This window comes from Bos mutus, chromosome 8, assembly GCF_027580195.1.
Source record: "Bos mutus isolate GX-2022 chromosome 8, NWIPB_WYAK_1.1, whole genome shotgun sequence".
In the NCBI taxonomy this organism is placed as follows: Eukaryota; Metazoa; Chordata; class Mammalia; order Artiodactyla; family Bovidae; genus Bos; species Bos mutus.
In genome coordinates, this window is record NC_091624.1 from 70,465,863 (window position 1) to 70,484,532 (window position 18,670).

Here is an 18,670-nt window from a genome sequence, read left to right on the forward strand (position 1 = left end):
ATATTGTAAGCTAGTGGTATGTGTTATCTTAAATGAGAACACTGAGAAGAGGCAGCTCACCCATTCTGAGAAAACAGAGGGATGTGAGAGAATGGTCTCTGAGAAGGTGAAATTTGAGCTGATTTTTGAAGACCAAGGACTTAGAGAGGAGAAGGGCAGTGGAAAATTCTAGACAAATGGAACATCAATCAAAGACTTAAAATCTTAGGAATCTCAAGGCAGAAGGGGGCTGGAAGATTAGCCAGCCCATCTTTCCACCCACTCGGGTCTACCTCTGCTGCACACCCTACAGATGCTGACATGCATCCAGGGAGGAGGAGCTGACTGCTTCCAGAACAAATCCATCCTCTGGCTGGATAGTTCTCTTTGTTAAGAAGTGCCTCCATATTTAGACGCTCATCTACCACTGTACTTGCATACATACATATCAGAGAAAATCCAAGTCACACATTCACAGCAATACACACGTGAGAGTATTGGTCACCCAAGTGTGGTCCATTAAGGCAACACTCCTCAATCTACCACGTGGCTGTGCTGTTTGTAGCTTGACTCTGAGATGCCTTACAAACATAACTAATTCTATAACTTTTAAATGCAAAAATTCAAGAGAGTGTTCAAGTTTTAGGTCAAAAGTAGCACATGATTGCAATAGAGGAAACAAAATATAAAAACAGAGATGCTGTCACTTTTTATAAAAGCATAATTCATTCTGAAGGAAAAAGATGACTTTTAGCACCACATGGAAACTCTTGTAATGGTACAGCCTAAAGAAGAGAAAAAGCATCAATATTGTATGCTGGAGAACCTTGGAAATTCACTAAGCAACTCAAGAGGCCAGGCCTGACCTCTGAGGCTTTATTGGAAGCTTGTAAGTCTAAGCCCTGTTGGAAGCTGAACACCATCTGCCGATGTTAATCTATCGAGTGCAAACCTTGTAGCAACTGTTACCTGTCCCAACACCTCTGAAGCACAGTTAGAACTGAACTACATGATAAAAATAACACAACAAATCCACAAGGAAAAGATAAGATTATTCAATTAATGCATTTGAACATCCAGATAAAATCCCAGAAAATAAAGCTGGGTCTCTACTTCACTGTCAACATCAAAATTAATTCCTGATGGATCAAATCCTTGCATGAAAAATGAAACTGTAACAAGTAAATTTTTTAAGAATGGCAGAGAGGCAAAGACATTTTAATATGACATAACACCGAGAAGTCATAAAATAAATATCTTACATGGAAAAGAATTTCACCAAAGGATAACAGGAAAAGTATTTGTAATTCATATCCCAGGCAATAGGTCTATTTTCATAATATAGAAAGCTCTCCAATGAATCAGTAAGAAAATACCAACAACTCAGTGAAAAATAGAGAAAGATACAGCAGCTCTTAATCACATGAAAAGATGCTCAGTTGTATTCACAATAAGAGAAATATAAAGTAAAATTAACTCATGCATCATCTTTCATCTATAAAATGGCAGAGCACAAGGAGTGTGATAATACACTTTCATACACTGATGAACTGTCAATTAGTAAAGCTTTCATAAAGGAAATCTGACACCATCAATCAAAATTACAAATATATGGTCTTTGAGGTAACAGCTCCACATCTAACAATCTATCTTTCATACATCCTAACACATGTAAAATAGTGTGGGTACTAGGTTATTAGCTGTATCATTGTTTATAAGAACCAAGATAGAAAACAACCTGAAATCTGTTACTATCAAACTACTAAGTGGCTACCTTCAAGATGAGGCATATATTTATGTTCAGATATGAAAACACCTCTAAGATATATGGTTAATTGGAAAATCGCAAAGTGAAAGTGGAAGTCGCTCAGTCATGTCCTACTCTTTGCGACCCCATGGACTATATAGTTCATGGAATTCTCCAGGCCAGAATACTGGAGTGGGTAGACTTTCCCTTTTTCAGGGGATCTTCCCAACCCAGGTCTCCCGCATTGCAGGCAGATTCTTTATCAGCTGAGCCACGAGGGAAGCAAAGTGAATCGCCTACTATAATTTGTGTTAATAATAAAGAGCTATTCAGATGATATAGATGGAGACAGGGTTTTGCTTGTATACGTTTAGAATATTTCTGGAAGGGTAATCAAAACCTCAGAGGTATACTCAATAATAGCTAGAAGTTCGAGTTGGGGGAGAAAGAAATTTTCTACTGAAATGCATCTTTGTACCTCTCAAATATTTTGTCAGGAACATATGTTAGCTATTCAAAATATTAATAAATTGAATTCAGCAACAAATTCTTGCTTGAAACTAATCCCTTCCTCTTCTCTGCTACCCCTGTATTTTTCACTCACTTATTTGTTGTGCTTGTATATGTATTTGTATCACCTACAAACCAAGAACAACTTGAGGGCTGCAACTCTGTCTCTATCAAGTTTCTATCTCCAGCATCTAGCACACTGTCTTACACAGAGCAGGAGAATTTTTTTCTTAAGTGATGTCTTGAAGAGTGATGAAGACTTTTTCATGGAAGGAAGTCTCGTTACTTGATACAGCAGCTGGGCAGGGCTGCAAGACCTTAAGAACATTCTACCTTACAAAATGTCCTTATTCTTTAAAAGAAGGGAGGGAGAGTCAGAGACAGAAAAAAAGAAAAAAACAGAGAGACACAAAGAGAGAGAGAAAAGCTGAGAGGGACTCAAAGATCAGACTAGACTTTAGAGCAGTGCTGCAGGAGGAATACATGTAGGGGGAAAAAAGTGTGATCATGTGACTGGATGGGAAGGAGATCATTTGAGATCTTCCATAAAGAGCCTCTTGATGAAAGTGAAAGAGGAGAGTGAAAAAGTTGGCTTAAAGCTCAACATTCAGAAAACGAAGATCATGGCATCTGGTCCCATCACTTCATGGGAAATAGATAGGGAAACAGTGGAAACAGTGGATGACTTTATTTTTGGGCTCCAAAATCACTGCAGAGGGTGACTGCAGCCATGAAATTAAAAGACGCTTATCCTTGGAAGGAAAGTTATGACCAACCTAGACAGCGTATTAAAAAGCAGAGACATTACTTTGTCAACAAAGGTCCATCTAGTCAAGGCTATGATTTTTCCAGTGGTCATGTATGGATATGAGAGTTGGACTATAAGGAAAGCTGAGCACTGAAGAATTGATGCTTTTGAACTGTGGTGTTGGAGAAGACTCTTGAGAGTCCCTTGGACTATAAGGAGATCCAACCAGTCCATCCTACAGGAGATCAGTCCTGGGTGTTCATTGGAAGGACTGATGTTAAAGCTGAAACTCCAATATTTTGGCCACCTGATGCAAAGAGCTGACTCATTGGAAAAGACCCTCATGCTAGGAAAGATTGAGGGCAGGAGGAGAAGGGAACAACAGAGGATGAGATGGTTAGATGGCATCACCGACTTAGTGGACATGGGTTTGGGTGGACTCCAGGAGTTGGTGATGGACAGGGAGGTCTGGCGTGCTGTGGTTCGTGGGGTCGCAAAGAGTCGGACACGACTGAGCGACTGAACTGAACTGATGATCTAAACAAAAGGTAAATGCTGAGAGGAAACACTTGTCAGGAAGTCCACTTTTTAAGCATTCTATTGTCATTTCTGTCCCTGTTCATGGTGGGTTTACCTAGGACAGAGGCTGCAACTTCAACAGTAAAGTGTCAAGACACAGGCTTCTACATTCTATAGCAAATTCAGTTGATGCCATCTCAGCACACCAACACTGCTCGCTTCCTAAGGGCACGGTTGGCAGACACTTTTATTAGCAATCAACTCTGCCACCTTCTGCTTATCTACAGATTTAAGGCCACATAATCATCCTCTGCGTCACAGAGAGGGTGGGGTGGAAACTAAGAGTCTCTAAATCCCTCCTAACACTTGCTTCTTCCCTACCAGCAAGATTAAAGCAGTCAACAGCTGTTGGCATATGTGCCCAGAACAGACAGGCTGGACTGGGCTGTCCAGAGCCTGAGGAAGGCCAGTTCTCAGGGCAATGCTGGGGACCCCAGGTCTGCTGGTCCAGGCCTTTCTCTCTGAGACAGTAGAGGGCACATGACCAACTCCTAGGGGCAGTGAGCAGGCTAGGGACCCGACCACGGCCAGGAGGGCAAAGCCAGGGCTCCCATTCCTCCAGCTATGCTGAAACAGACTGAGAGGAGACGGTCCTGGGGCCAGAGGTCCTGGAATACTACAGAGGGTGAAGACGCGGCCCAGGAGGTGGGGAGTCAGTCCCACCGCAGGAGCATCTGCTCTGTGGGGGGCCGCTCAGGTTCCCAGGCCAGCATCCCACCGTGGATCGAGGGCAACTATAACTACTACATAGAGGAGGATGAGGATGGGGAAGAGGAGGAGGAGCTGTGGAAGGACGAGCCGGCCGAGGAGGAGGACCGACAGCCAGGGGAGGCCGCCGCCACTACCGAGCGAGCGGAAGGCGGCGGTGCCGACACTCCACTCGTGTCCACCACGCTGAACGTGAACGTGGGCGGCCACAGCTACCACCTGGACTACACGGAGCTGGCCTGTTACCCCAAGACGCGCCTGGGCCGCTTGGCCACGTCCACCAGCCGCAGCCGCCAGCTGGGCTTGTGCGACGATTACGAGGTGCAAACGGACGAATACTTCTTCGACCGCGACCCTGAGGTATTCCAGCTCATCTACAACTTCTACTCGTCCGGGGTACTGCTGGTGCGTGACGAGCTGTGCCCGCGCAGCTTCCTGGAGGAGCTGGGCTACTGGGGCGTGCGTCTCAAGTACACGCCGCGCTGCTGCCGCATCTGCTTCGAGGAGCGGCGCGACGACCTGAGCGAGCAACTCAAGATCCAGCGCGAGCTGCGCGCCCAGGCGCAGGCAGAGGAGGCGGAGGAGCTCTTCCAGGACATGCGCTTCTATGGGGCGCAGCGGCGCCGCCTCTGGAACCTCATGGAGAAGCCCTTCTCATCCGTGGCCGCCAAGGCCATTGGGGTGGCCTCCAGCCTCTTCGTGCTCATCTCCGTCGTGGCGCTGGCACTCAACACGGTGGAAGAGATGCAGCAGCAGCCGGAGCGCGGCGAGGGCGGCGGCAACCCGCGGCCCTTTCTGGAGCATGTGGAGACACTGTGCATGGCCTTCTTCACGCTTGAGTTCCTGCTGCGCCTGGCCTCCACGCCCGACCTGCGGCGCTTTGCGCGCAGCGCCCTCAACCTGGTGGACCTGGTGGCCATCCTGCCACTCTACCTGCAGCTGCTGCTTGAGTGCTTCACCAGCGAGGACCAGCTGCACGTCAAGGGCTCGCCGCGGGAGCACGACCTTGAGACGATGGGCCGCGTGGGCAAGGTGGGCCAGGTACTGCGCGTCATGCGCCTCCTTCGCATCTTCCGCATCCTCAAGCTGGCGCGCCACTCCACAGGTCTGCGCGCCTTTGGCTTCACGCTGCGCCAGTGCTACCAGCAAGTGGGCTGCCTGATGCTCTTCATCACCATGGGCATCCTCACCTTCGCTGCCGCAGTCTACTCCGTGGAGCACGACGTGCAGGGCACTAACTTCACCAGCATCCCGCACGCCTGGTGGTGGGCCGCGGTGAGTACCATGGCCCGTGAGCTTTCCCTCCCCCTTCCCCAACTTGGCAGAAGCTGCTGCTCTCCTTCCTGAGTGATGCTGCCCTCCTTGCTTTGTTCCATCATCTTTCCTCTGCCTTGTTTAACGGTCATTGCTTTCTCGTTCTCACTGTCCTCAACCAGAAAATATAAAGCAACAGCAGCAAAATAGGTTAGGTGTTAAAAGGCTCAAAAGACATAGTCCAGGAAGAAAGACGAAGTCCAAGAAGCTGGACGTGGTCCTGACGTGATTCTAGGAATCTCCAAAGCTAGATTTAGTTTTGATACCCCTGAGAGGCTGATTTTAAGGAACAGTGATTGTTCACTGATGAAGCCTGAGGAACTTCATCATCATCACTTGTGTTATCTGTCACTTATTGAACACCTGTTGTCCTGAGTGGTTTATAATGCTTATTTCAGCATCACAACCATGTGAAGTCGCTAGGATCACTATTTTTTAAGAGGAAAAATTTCCTTCAAGTGTTGAAGGAAACTGTTGATGTCTGCAGGGGAGGAAATAAGACTTGGCTGAAGAGTGTCAACCCTCACTGAAATTTCACCAGTTCTAGCTGAATCTGAGCATCTAACACTGAAACTTGCTCTGGTATCACAAAAAATTATTTCTGGACCTGGCATTATTGCCCCATTTTACAGCCAGAGGAATTGAGGTGCAGACAAATTGAGTGTAGACACACAGATAATAGCAAAGTGAGGATTGAAATGCAAGCCTGCCCAACTGCAAAACCCATGCTCTTTCCCCACCAAAACCCATGCCCTTTCCACACTCCAGCACTGCCTTTCTCAAGCTTGAGTTTTTCTGCATTCCTTGCTTAATTTGAAGTTAGTGCATGAGTTATTTTTGTCATCATTCTATTTGGTGTTTGTCTTTTATAATAATTTATGCCATTTACTCAAATATCTGTTTCTCATGTGCTAGACTAAATCCTTAGGAAAATCCCTGAATTCCTGGAAATGTTGATTGGGTCTTAAGTCAATGAATGAACTGACATATATTCATAGGAAGGGGCTTTCTTGGTGGCTCAGTGGTAAATAATCCACCTATAATGTAGGAGATGCAGGTTCCATCCTGGGTCAGGAAGATCTCCTAGAGATGAACATGGCAACACACTCCGGTATTCTTGCCTGGGGAATTCAATGGACAGAGGAGCCTGGTGGGCTATAGTCCATAGGGTTGCAAAGAGTGGGACACGACTGAAGCGATTTAGCACACACACATGCCACATACACACATAGGAAAGAACTAGGTGTATGCTTTCCTTATTTTTTAATTAGCTTGTTTGTAATGCCTTTAAAGACATTAAGCAAATATAACCAGTTTTTGCTGTTACAAAATAGATACTTTTGACATTAATATTGGATATGATATAACGCACAGTCTGGTGTAAAGTTCTGTGAATCTACTCAGGGCTCCTACTAATAGTGTAGCATAGTAGGATGGAAAATTGAGGTTTAGGTTCCAGTCACTGATCTGCTAATAATTAACTGTGACCCTGCATAATGTGTGACCCTTTCATTACCTGTGAAACCTCGCCCCCTTTCTCCCTCGCCTCAGTCTTCTCATCTCCCAAGAGAAAAGGGTATAGAGCTCTACAATTCAATGAGTCTCACTTCCCTGGAAAGCAGAGCACTCACGTGTACAACAGGATTTGTGAGCTTTCCTTGGTGACAGGATGACGTCCGGCTCTTCCAAATAAGCATTTGAGCCAAATGCTGCTCCTCTGATCATATTCCAAGTGATGAAAGGTCATCCCCATAGTAGATAACCATGTGTACAGATGGAACAAATGGAGCATGATTTATCCATTATTGGATAAATAATGGATTTATCCAATTTATTGGATGAATAAATTTATTTTTTATTTATAAAATATTGTTTATAAGTTTTGGCCAATGCATTGGCCAAACACATGCATTAGCAAACAACATTGATGTTAGTGATGAGTAAAGCAAGGAGGGAAAAGAGAACATCCACAGGCTGATGACATAAAACCAAGTTGTAGAAAGTCAAGTTTTCATTCAGCCAAATATCTTAGAAGGCTAGCGTATGTAAGCTGGACCTAGTGGACTCTTTGATATTGTATTTTTAATACACAAAAGGTTTTTTTTTTACCTTTTGTATATTAATATAAAATTTTTGATGAGAAGTCTGTTGCTAATGAGTTTTCCTCTTTAAAAAATTTCCTGAAGTGAATGCCTAATAATCTCCTTTAATGTCTTGATCTGTTTGACGTATAATACTTAAAAATTTTCAACTTATCCTCCTTTTTATATTAACTAAAATCATTTCAAAGTTGGTATTTTCTATAGATTTGACAATAAAAATTGAATTATCATTCAGTTTCTATCTATAACAAAGTTTACCAATTATTACTTTTACCAGTGTGATTTTTCTTTTTTTTCTCTCTATAAGACATGGTTTTCATAGGCCAGAATTTGCACATGTCAACCTACCATTAACCAACCTTAACCTTTACCACTGGCATTCATCCATTTTGTTCTCTAAAAATTAGTTATACTAGTAAAAAATCATTATGAATTAGACAAAAGACTGATTACCTGTATTTGTTTCTGAACTAACCTATGAAAACAATGGGAAAAACTCCCCTTGAAGATTCCTCAGGACCAATATATTATTAACCCAATTCATCTATATATTTCTGATGACATTGCATATTGTATACTAAGGGCCCTTATTTGCAATAAAGCAAAAAGAAGATGCAAAGTAAAACGATACATAAGATTAGGACCAAATCTTCATGTAACCTTCAAAAATCCATTTTCATTCACTGAGCAAGGTTTTTTTTTTTTTGAGCACTTAGTGTGCCAAGGAGTATTCTAAACTCTAGGGATACTGAGTGATTGCGGGCGGGGGGAAGGGGTAGGAAGTGAAATTCTTTCCCTCATGGAGTTTGCAGCCTAATGGAAAGAGATAATAAATCATTTCAGAGGTTAGTGGGTTTTTATAGGATAGAGAGTGATCTGGGTGGTAGAATCTACCTTTGATATAATAGTGGAATAGTCAGAGAAGCCTTCCTGGAAAAGATGACATTTATTAAAACTTGAGTGGTGAGCAAGCTCTGACTACTGAGCCCACGGGCCCTAGAATCAGCAAGGTGCCGCAACTATTGAAGCCCATGAGCTAGAGCCTGTGCTCTCCCACAAGAGAAGTCACTGCAGTGAGGAGCCCACGCACTGCAACTAGAAAGGAGCCCCCGCTCTCCGCAACTAGAGAAAGCCCTCACGCAGCAACAAAGATCCAGCACAGCCAAAAGTAAATACATACATAAACATAACAGTGTGTACATATACTAAAAGAAAAAAAGAGCTTGAATGGTGAGAAGCTCATCTAAATAGGCATGACTGAGCAGACGTGAGAATCTGAGAAGTAGAATCCTAATGTATGATTATGAGATCATACATCTCATAATTTAAAAAATTTTGAGCATACACCCATGATAAATGTGTAGTTATTCATAAGTTATAAGCTATTTATTGCTGTGATAATGATGCATTACAAACCACCCCAAAATTTTGTGGCTTAAAATGTCAAGCATCTTTTTGGCTCATGAGTTTTCAAGTCAGCAACTGGGGCTGGTTTCAACCCCAAGATTTTTGTCATTTGGACTGATGTCAGCCACTCATGTCCCAGTCTGATGGTCACCTGGCTGACATATGGGATGAAGAGGGCGACTAGGTCTTTCCTCATCCAGGTGGCATGTATCCATGGCTGTGGCAAAGGGCAAGAGAGAGTGTGCAAGCCCAATCATGCAAACTCTGATAAGCTTTTGTTCTTGTCACATGCTCAACGCATTGGCCAAAGTAAGTCACAAGGCCAAACTCAGAGTCAAAGGGCAGAGCAAATTAGCCCACTCCCCATAGGAAAGCACCACAAAGTTGTATGGCAAAGAACCTGGATACAGGAAGACATAGAGTCTTGTAATATAATCAACCTACTGCATTAAGATATTACCTCTCAAATATATTATATAGTTCAGAAAACATACACTCCCACATTGAAAACGTAAAGATGAAGCAAAGAAAACTAGTATGGATATTTCCTTGCCCCACTGCAGTGCTGTAGCCTTTGTGGTATACTCACCCACATTAGGAACGCGTTCTCTAATCCCTCCTTCCATGTGCTTTTAGTGCTCTCAGACAACCCAGCATCTGACTTGTTTTTAATAATCTCCTCCGTCTCTATGCCAAGGATCCTGCAACTTTCCTTAGTAATTCAACTCAGGGTTTTTAAGAGAAGCGTGGCAATTTTCATTATTGTGAATTCTCCTACAGCTGCAGAACAAATCCCTCATGGACACTCATGTCTGGAGATGCTCATGCATTAGAAGACAGTCCCTGCTCATCTGTCAAATGTAGGTTATTTGTAAGCATAATGTAATAGGAAACATATGTAAAGTACTAGCCTGTATGCTATCCACAGTAAATAGAAACTACCATATCTGACTAGTTGATAGTCTTTATCACATGGAAACAATCATCTCTGCTTCCAGATTCATTTGGGGGAAAATAAAACAGAAGTGATTCCTTCTCTCCTAGGGAAAAGAGAGAGACTATAAGATGCACAAGAGGGTCAGCTGTTCGATCCTGGGAGAGCTTCTGAGCATGCAGATAAACAGGCCTAAGCTCGGAGGAGCTCCAGCTGTGTGGAGGCTCCCTGGGTTGCCTGGGTGTGGGGAATGCATGGCGCAGCCTAACAAGCACAGTTAGCTCTGTGATCAAGCTGTAAGCATCGGCCTCCGTTGCGGCTGTGTTTCTGAGGAGAAAAGCAACAACGGGATGGTTGAACAGATCGTTTCCTTCTGAGCTTGGCAGAGCAAGTCAAAGCTGCAGAAACCAGATAGGAAATTATATCATGAACTCATGTCTTTAAAAACTAACAAAATCTCTTAAAAAAGAAAATTTATCTCTGGCTGAGGCTTCACATAATTGTGGCCCACAGACTCTGTTCTTGTTTCTGTTTTCCTCAAGTCTGTTATCATTTCCTTGCAAATAGGTGGCTCTTACAGGATCACTGAGATTCATTTTATTCTTATCACCTGCTTGCTTGGAGAAGGCCCATTTGAAAGGTGAATCAGGAAAACAGAAACAAAACCAGGGTATTTTAAACAGAGGACATTTGATACAGGGAGATTGATACATAGGCTAGAAGAGCAAAAGGGGGAAAGTGAGATAACCTAAAGATTGGTGAGTATAGGAAACAATGTTGGCCCTGGAATTAGGCGAGCAAATAGGAGAGGGTAGAGTTACTGGCAATGGCACCCCACTCCAGTACTCTTGCCTGGAAAATTCCATGGATGGAGGAGCCTGGTAGGCTGCAGTCCATGGGGTCGCTGAGTCGGGCACGACTGAGTGACTTCACTTTCACTTTTCACTTCCATGCATTGGAGAAGGAAATGGCAACCCACTCCAGTGTTCTTGCCTGGAGAATCCCAGGGATGGGGGAGCCTGGTGGGCTGCCATCTATGGGGTCACACAGAGTTGGACACGACTGAAGCGGCTTAGCAGCAGCAGCAGAGTTACTGGAACCTAGGAGTACAGAGCAGGAACAGCTATGGTTGTGTCCTGACATCAGGACACCCAAGATGGCACCACGAGGCTGGTGCTGGGTGTGCTAAAAGAGGCCTGAGCTGTGGCTCTCTGTCATTGTTGAGGGTTGATGACAGAAACCAGATGCAGCAAGAGAGGCCCTCACTTCCTCATTCTATCTTCTAGTCTCCCAACAGTGTCTCTCAATGGCAGAACCTCACCACGAGACAGCAGGCAAGGGAACCTGGAAAATGTGGTTTGCATCCTTCCAGTTGCTGAATTACAGAAAAGTGCACAGAAGGGAATGGGGCTTGGAGCCGAGAAATAAGGAGTAAAGGTTCGGCACAGAAGGCATTGAAGTTCTCCTGGCTCCTTCAGAAATAGCACAGGAGCCATCAACTGGGCAAAGGCTCTTAGGCACTTCTGTGGCTTTTGGTCTGGTGGACTCCTGATTTTGAGGTGGTCCCCTTTTAGCTCTGTAAGCTCTCCCTGTTGGCCAATATAACTCAAGTGGGACATGATAGAATTGTAGAGGATAGGGAGAAGTGCCCAGTAAGCTGAGAATGTGACGGCATCATCATTCTTGTATGCCTTTCTAGGGACAGAGTCCAAACTGGCCTTAGCTTCTGGACAGCCTCCCCCTGATGGTACAATTCATGTACATCTCAGAACTTTCACACAGGAGACTGGTTGTGCTCTTCTAGATTACCCATGACCTCATTCTAACAGGGCTTCCTCTGATCAAAACATTTTTTGAATTCCACTGAGGAATTGTTCCACTGAGCATGTGTCACAACATCTGTGACATCTCCACTTACTTCTTCATAGTGGGGTTACACCTTTCCCTTTATGAGGCTGGATTTAATGTTTTTAAATAGTTAAGACCCTTGAGTTTAAGAGCAGCCCGAAGGTTAATCCTCAAGGTGGATAAGAACACTTGTTTCAAGATCATACCACTGAATTCTCTGTATAGATTATAATCCCAAGAAGGAATTCCTAAAATATTTGTAGTAGCCACAGCCACATGGGTAGGCTAAGTACAGTCTTTGAAGCTAAATTCATTAAAGGACAACATGAAGTATGTGATAATCTGAGCCAGAAAATGTTGGTCTTTACTACCTCAAATTCTTTGGGAATTAAGAAGAGGAATTAATTCTTTGGGAAATCAGTTTTGTTCCTTGAAATCATTATTCCTGGATGTAGGGATTACTAGGTGCTAAGACATAATCTTGGAGTAGAAAACGGCAACCCATTCCAGTAATCTTCCCTGGAAAATTCCATAGACAGAGGAGCCTGGTGGGCTATAGTCCACGGGGTCACAAAGAGTCAGCCACAACTGAGCCACTGAACACAAGATGTAATTTATGACGAGCTCACTATGAAGGAATTAAACATTCCTTACTGAAGGAGAAATTCAAGTACAGTTATTCTAAAGTTTCAGAGACAAATTGGATGCTTGTCCTCCTTGTAACATTTAGCAGGTCAGGATTTGCTGACCAGTGGGGGAGCTGCTGGGGAAAGGCTACCTTCTGGCTTTGGGAACCCAAGAGCTGGGGAAAATATGTAAATTTTCAACAGACTGGTAGATGGCTGAGCCAGCCAATATTTTCAGGATATTAAGATGGATGGTGGAAATTTCGGTCACATGTCCAAACCCAAATCCTGCTAATGAGAGAACTCGCTCTGTGAGGTCACTGGAGTCATTCTGGAACCTTCCATTTTTAATGTTCTCTCAGGGAGAAATGGTTTGGCCTGTGGAATGTGGAGAAGACGTTTCCATAAGCCAAGGAATCCTGGGTTCCTCTGGAGCCAAGAAGCAAGAACCAGATCACCAGTTAAATCAGATTATCCCCCAGACAGGCAGTGCATAAATTAGCTCTGCATTTGGAACGAACTCTTCAGAATCAGTCATACAGTCTCCTAGCAGAAGAGATCTCTTGTCTAAAAATAGAGATCCAAGACATACAAAAATATTTAGACCATATTATGCACATCAAATATTTAATCTTTCTTCAGCCAATTCTCTTTGCTTCTGACTTTTCGCTCAAAGTTCAGCCAAGAAAAATTAAAAAAGAAAGAAGCTGGGGTTGGGAGAGAATCAAAGCCAACTATGGGGACTGAGCAAAGGTTTAAATCAGGCACTTTGTCTCAGTGATCTTCCTTTTTGTGTATCCTCATGTTTCCAACCCACCCCCACCCTCCCAGTCCTGGATCCTTGAGGGGCTGGTTTAGACCAAAGTCTCTGCTTTGGCCTTTTGTGGGTGTTTCCTGATCTGAACTACCCCTTCCTGTCACTCACCCTTTCATCCAAACTCCAGCTAAGTTGACTGACTAAATACTCACAGAGAGGTGTGAGTAACGGGGCTAGTGACATATGGAAGCTGTTCGCACACCTGGATAGAGAGCTGATGCAGTTTTTAACTTTTTCTTATATATTGGCTTGCAGCTGATTAACAATGCTGTGATCGCCCCAGGTGCACAGCAGAGGGACTCAGCCATAGGTATCCATGCATCCATTCTCCCCGCCCCTCAGGCTGCCACATAACACTGAGCAGAGTACCATGTGCTGTGCTGTAGGGCCTTGCTGGTTATCCATTTTAAGTATAGCAGTGTGTACATATCCATCCCAAACTCCCTAACTACTCAGGTTCTTTTACGTTCTGCGTGGCCAATGACAAGAAACACACACACACATACACACACAGTGCAAACTTTTCTTTTCTTTTTTAAGATTAGCCCATGATCTTATTTTATCACTGTCTCTCATCACCCTTTAACCAGAAGGTAGGAAAAGGAGACTCTGTACTGGAGACATGGTGTTCCATCCAGTCTCCCCTAACAGCATTCAGCATGAGTCTCTTCCCCAGTCTGTTGGACTAATGAGCACAACTAACATTATCCCTTATATACCAGTGCCAGACACTCCTTCAGGTGGCGCTAGTGGTAAAGAACCTGTCTGCCAGTGCAGGAGATGTAAGAGATGCGGGTTCAATCCCTGAGTGGGGAAGATCCCCTGGAGAAAGGAATGGCAACCCACTCCAGTATTCTTGTCTGGAAAATTCCATGGACGGAGGATCGTGGCGGGCTACAGTCCATGGGATCGCAAAGAGTCAGACACAACTGAAGTGACTTAGCAACAGCAGCAGCAGCCACTCCTTTAATTCCCTAACAACCCTCAGAGGTACACACTATGACTCTTCTCCACATTTCAAAAGTAGCAACTGAGGTAGAGAGCATTCAGGCCACTTATCCCAGTCCCACAGCTGTGGCCTAGGGCCACACCTGCTTCCTAACCTAGTCTGTGCCCTCCTGCCTCTCTCAAATGCAGGCTTGAATTTTCCCACTGGGGGAGGAGCATCCCCACACTCCACCCCCAGCCCCTCCAACACACACACACCCTCTGCAGGTCTCTCTCTGGAGATGGAGTAGTGAGAGGTGGCGTGTCCCCTGTCCCAAGAGGAGTTGCATCCTCCCTCTTTGATGGGCTGCATGAAGCTCTGGTTCTTATCAGGGCCACCAGATTTGCCCAGCTGGCCTACTTGTCCATTTCATTCTAACTCATCAATCACACTTTAAGTTCAAACTGACCCTTACGTCATCGAAACAAAAAGGTTTACATTTCTAAGCTAGAGGCTGTCTCTGTACAGACCCACAGGGTGATCAGATCTGTACATTTATAACCGTATGCTGGAAAATTGTGCAACACAAATCGATGAAGCTGACACTGCCCCCTGGAGTTGTGCAACCCACACTGTTTTCAACTGTAATCAACAGCCCTGCCTAAAAGACTTCTAGTAATTCTGCCAAGAGTCTGGGGACTAACAGGAGTCTTAGTATATGAGGCATAAAAAACAGGCCCCGAGAGATTTTCCTGGGCTTTCTCTGGCTACATTGACTGATAACTAGTCCCGTGGGTATCTGCATTTTAAAACAGAAGCTTGTTAACCTAAATAAATCTCTAATTAGTGGAATTTAAAGCAGTAACAAGTGTGATAGGAAGGATTTCATGCAGGGTGAACATATTTGTGGTCGATGATGTCTTAGAAAAGTCCCTTTGAAGAATAATGAGAGTGTTTCTCCAGACACTGGCAATTAAACCACCTTAAAGATCTCATTTCGAACTACCTAACAGCTCTGAGAAGTATGAGTTCAGTTCAGTCACTCAGTCGTGTCCGACTCTTTGTGACCCCATGAACCGCAGCACGCCAGGCCTCCCTGTCCATCACCAACTCCTGGAGTTTACCCAAACCCATGTCCACTGAGTCAGTGATGCCATCTAATCATCTCATCCTCTGTCGTCCCTTCTTCTCCTGCCTTCAATCTTTCCCAGCATCAGGGTCTTTTCCAATGAGTCAGCTCTTTGCATCAGGTGGCCACAGTATTGGAGTTTCAGCTTCAACATCAGTCCTACCAATGAACACCCAGGACTGATCTCCTTTAGAATGGACTGGTTGGGTCTCCTTGCAGTCCAAGGGACTCTCAAGAGTCTTCTCCAACACCACAGTTCAAAAGCATCAATTCTTTGGCACTCAGCTTTCTTTATAGGCCAACTCTCATATCCATACATGACCACTGGAAAAACCATAGCCTTGACTAGACAGACCTTTGTTGACAAAGTAATGTCTCTACTTTTTAATATGCTGTATGAGAAGTATGAAAGTTGCCCCTATTTTAAGGATGAGAGGAGGACAACAGAGGAGGCTGATTTTAATGTATTTTGTGTGCCTGATAGTATGAAGCACTTTATAATCTTTTTTTCCTTGAACTTTATAGTTTTTATTTTGTATTAGGGTATGAAGTAAAGTGTTAGTCATTCAGTCATGCCCAACTCTTGGCAACCCCATGGACTGTAGCCCACCAGGTTCCTCTGTCCATGGAATTCTCCAGGCAAGAAAGCTGGAGTGGGTAGCCATGCCCTTCTGCAGGGGATCTTCCTGACCCAGAGAGGGAACCTGGGTCTCCCACACTGAAGGCCGATTCTTTACCATTTGAGCTACCAGGGAAGCCCGTGTTGGGGTGTAGTCAATTAGCAATGTTGTGGTAATTTCAGGTGAACAGTGAAGGGACTCAGCCATATATATACATATAATCATTTTTTTAATGTAGCCTTCATGAGAACCCTGAGACTTAGTTATTAGCCTCCTGTTTTATTTTTTAAATTTATTTAATTGGAGTATAATTGCTTTATAATGTTGTGCTGGTTTCTGCTGTACAACTCCGTGACTCAGTGGTAAGTATGCATATACTCCCTCCCTCTCGAGCCCTCCTCGCACCCATCCCCCGCCCCAGCCTTCTAGGTCACCGTGGAGCACTGAGTTCCCTGTGCTGCTCAGCAGGTTCTCATTAGTTCTCCAGTTTATAACAGTAGTGCATATATGTCAACCCCAATTCCTCCCACCTCCTCCCTTCCCCCCTTGGTGTCCATATGTTTGTTCTCTATGTCTCTGTCTTTATTTCTGCTGTACCATTTTTCTAGATTCCACATATATGTGTTAATATATAATACGATATTTGTTTTTCTTTATGACTTACTTCAGTCTGTATAACAGGCTCTAGGTTCATCCACATCACTACAAATCACTCAATTTCATTCCTTTCTACGGTTGAGTACTATTCCGTTGTTTATCGCTACCATACCTTCTATCTTCCTGTTTTAGATGCAAGAACCAAGGCTTAGAAATTCTGAATGCTTTGCCCAAGGTCTCTCAGCTGGGAAGGGTCAGAGTGGGGACTTGAACCCAGGTCTGACTGGTTCTAAGCCCAAGCTCTTTCTAGTACATGTACCATGTAGGCAAACCCAGGGGCCCTGTTCTAAATTTGGCCCCAGATGAAGGAGGCAGAGGCCTACCTTCCTTGAGCCTGTCGTACGCTGGGAACTTCATGTGCATGCTCCTCTGTGACCTTCACAACAATCCTTTAAAGGTATTACCTCCTCTGTATTGTAAGAAAATGTATACATGATGGTCAGGATTTAAACCCAAGCCTTTCAGCTCCAAAGCTTGTGTTCTTTCCATGACACAAGTCTTGCAGGCAAAATTCCTGGTACCTTTGAAAGCTGGCCCCACGGGGAGCTGTTACACGACCCACAGGCACCTTCAGGGGGGTGGAAGACACCTTCCTACCTGCTTCTCTCTTTTCCTACTTCTCCCTCTCGATGCTAACAATTCCATTCTACTTTCCCTCCCTCACAGGTGAGCATCTCCACTGTGGGCTATGGAGACATGTACCCAGAGACCCACCTGGGCAGGCTTTTTGCCTTCCTCTGCATTGCTTTTGGAATCATCCTCAATGGAATGCCCATATCCATCCTCTACAACAAATTCTCTGATTACTACAGCAAGCTCAAGGCTTACGAGTACACGGCCATACGGAGGGAGAGGGGAAATGTGGAGTTCTTGCAAAGAGCCAGAAAGAAGATAGCAGAGTGCTTGGCTGGAAGCAACTCACAGGCCACCCCAAGGCTAAATAGTTAATATCTCTTAGTACGTGTGGCTGGTTGAAGCCATGAACTTCAAGGCTTCATTCCACTTTCCTTTTTTTGTTGTTTTTTATTATAGGAATGACAGTGAAAGGGCATGTGAAGCAGACACACACAAAAGGCATTCACTTCGCAAAGTTCTACCTCTAGAAATGTTCATTTTGGCCCAAACTCTGACTGCCTCCTGCTATTCTTCAGTGATGTCGTATAAGAGTCTGACCTGCTCAATGACGCTGATATTGAAAACTTCTCAAGAGGATCAACAGTTCCTTGTATTTCTCTTGTAGCTTCTTGTGGCTTTTCAGTAAATACTTTTGGACTTGAGCCGACTTGAATTTCCTGGTTGAAATTAAAAAACATTCCTAATTGTCTGGAGAGAGGGAGTGTTGCAGCAGGAACTCTCTGAGCTTTGGAGTTAGACCAACCTCAGTCGGAAGTCCTGGTCTCCCAGCTGTTCGATTTGGGACAAGTTACTTTTGACTGTCAGAGCCTCAGTTTCAACTTTAAATTACACTTTAAAAGGAAAGCTTTCCTTACAATATCAGCATGGGGATTGGAGATGATCCTTACAAATGCTCAATACATGGTAGCTGTTAAAATTGTTAGAGCAGGTATTGTGTGGTTGATCCTTGACTGGTGATTCTCATTCAAGGGAGATTTTGACAACTGCTCCTCACCCCTTGCCCCAGCACAGTTGGCAAAGTCTAGAGATGCTTTTGACTGTCAACACTGTGATAGAAGATTAGAGGAGCTACTGGCACTAGTAGGTAGAGACCTGAGTTCCTGCTCAACATGCTCTGGACAACCCTATCGCAAAGAATTATCTGTCCCAAAACATCAGCAGTGCCAAAGTTGAGAACCCCGGGCTAGCTGTAATGTGGGCGCCCCAGACTTGACTTGTGAAACATGCCTCAGGGGGTTAAACCCCTCCCTTGACAGGAGCCCCTACGTGTCCTCACCTCTCAGAGCCTTCTTTCCTTCTCCTTTCCATGAACAGACAAAAGCAAACAGAAAAATCCTCTGCCTTTAGACAACTGTTCTGAGCTAAGCACTGAACAAAGTGA

At 44.4% G+C, this 18,670-nt stretch overlaps 1 protein-coding gene across 1 annotated transcript; it reads left to right on the plus strand.

Annotated features, from left to right (window-relative positions):
* The first annotated feature begins 4,127 nt into the window (after positions 1 to 4,127).
* On the plus strand, positions 4,128 to 17,601 carry KCNV2 (potassium voltage-gated channel modifier subfamily V member 2). Its single transcript, XM_005896762.2, has 2 exons — positions 4,128 to 5,546; positions 17,320 to 17,601. The coding sequence occupies exons 1-2, from the start codon at positions 4,128 to 4,130 to the stop codon at positions 17,599 to 17,601; spliced, it is 1,701 nt and encodes a 566-aa protein (XP_005896824.2).
* Positions 17,602 to 18,670: the final 1,069 nt, after the last annotated feature.

Coding starts and splice junctions, on each gene's coding strand:
- KCNV2 (XM_005896762.2), top strand. CDS start 4,128: ATGCTGAAACAGACTGAGAGGAGACGGTCCTGGGGCCAGAGGTCCTGG. Junction 5,547..17,319: donor ACGCCTGGTGGTGGGCCGCG/GTGAGTACCATG, acceptor CCTCCCTCACAG/GTGAGCATCTCCACTGTGGG.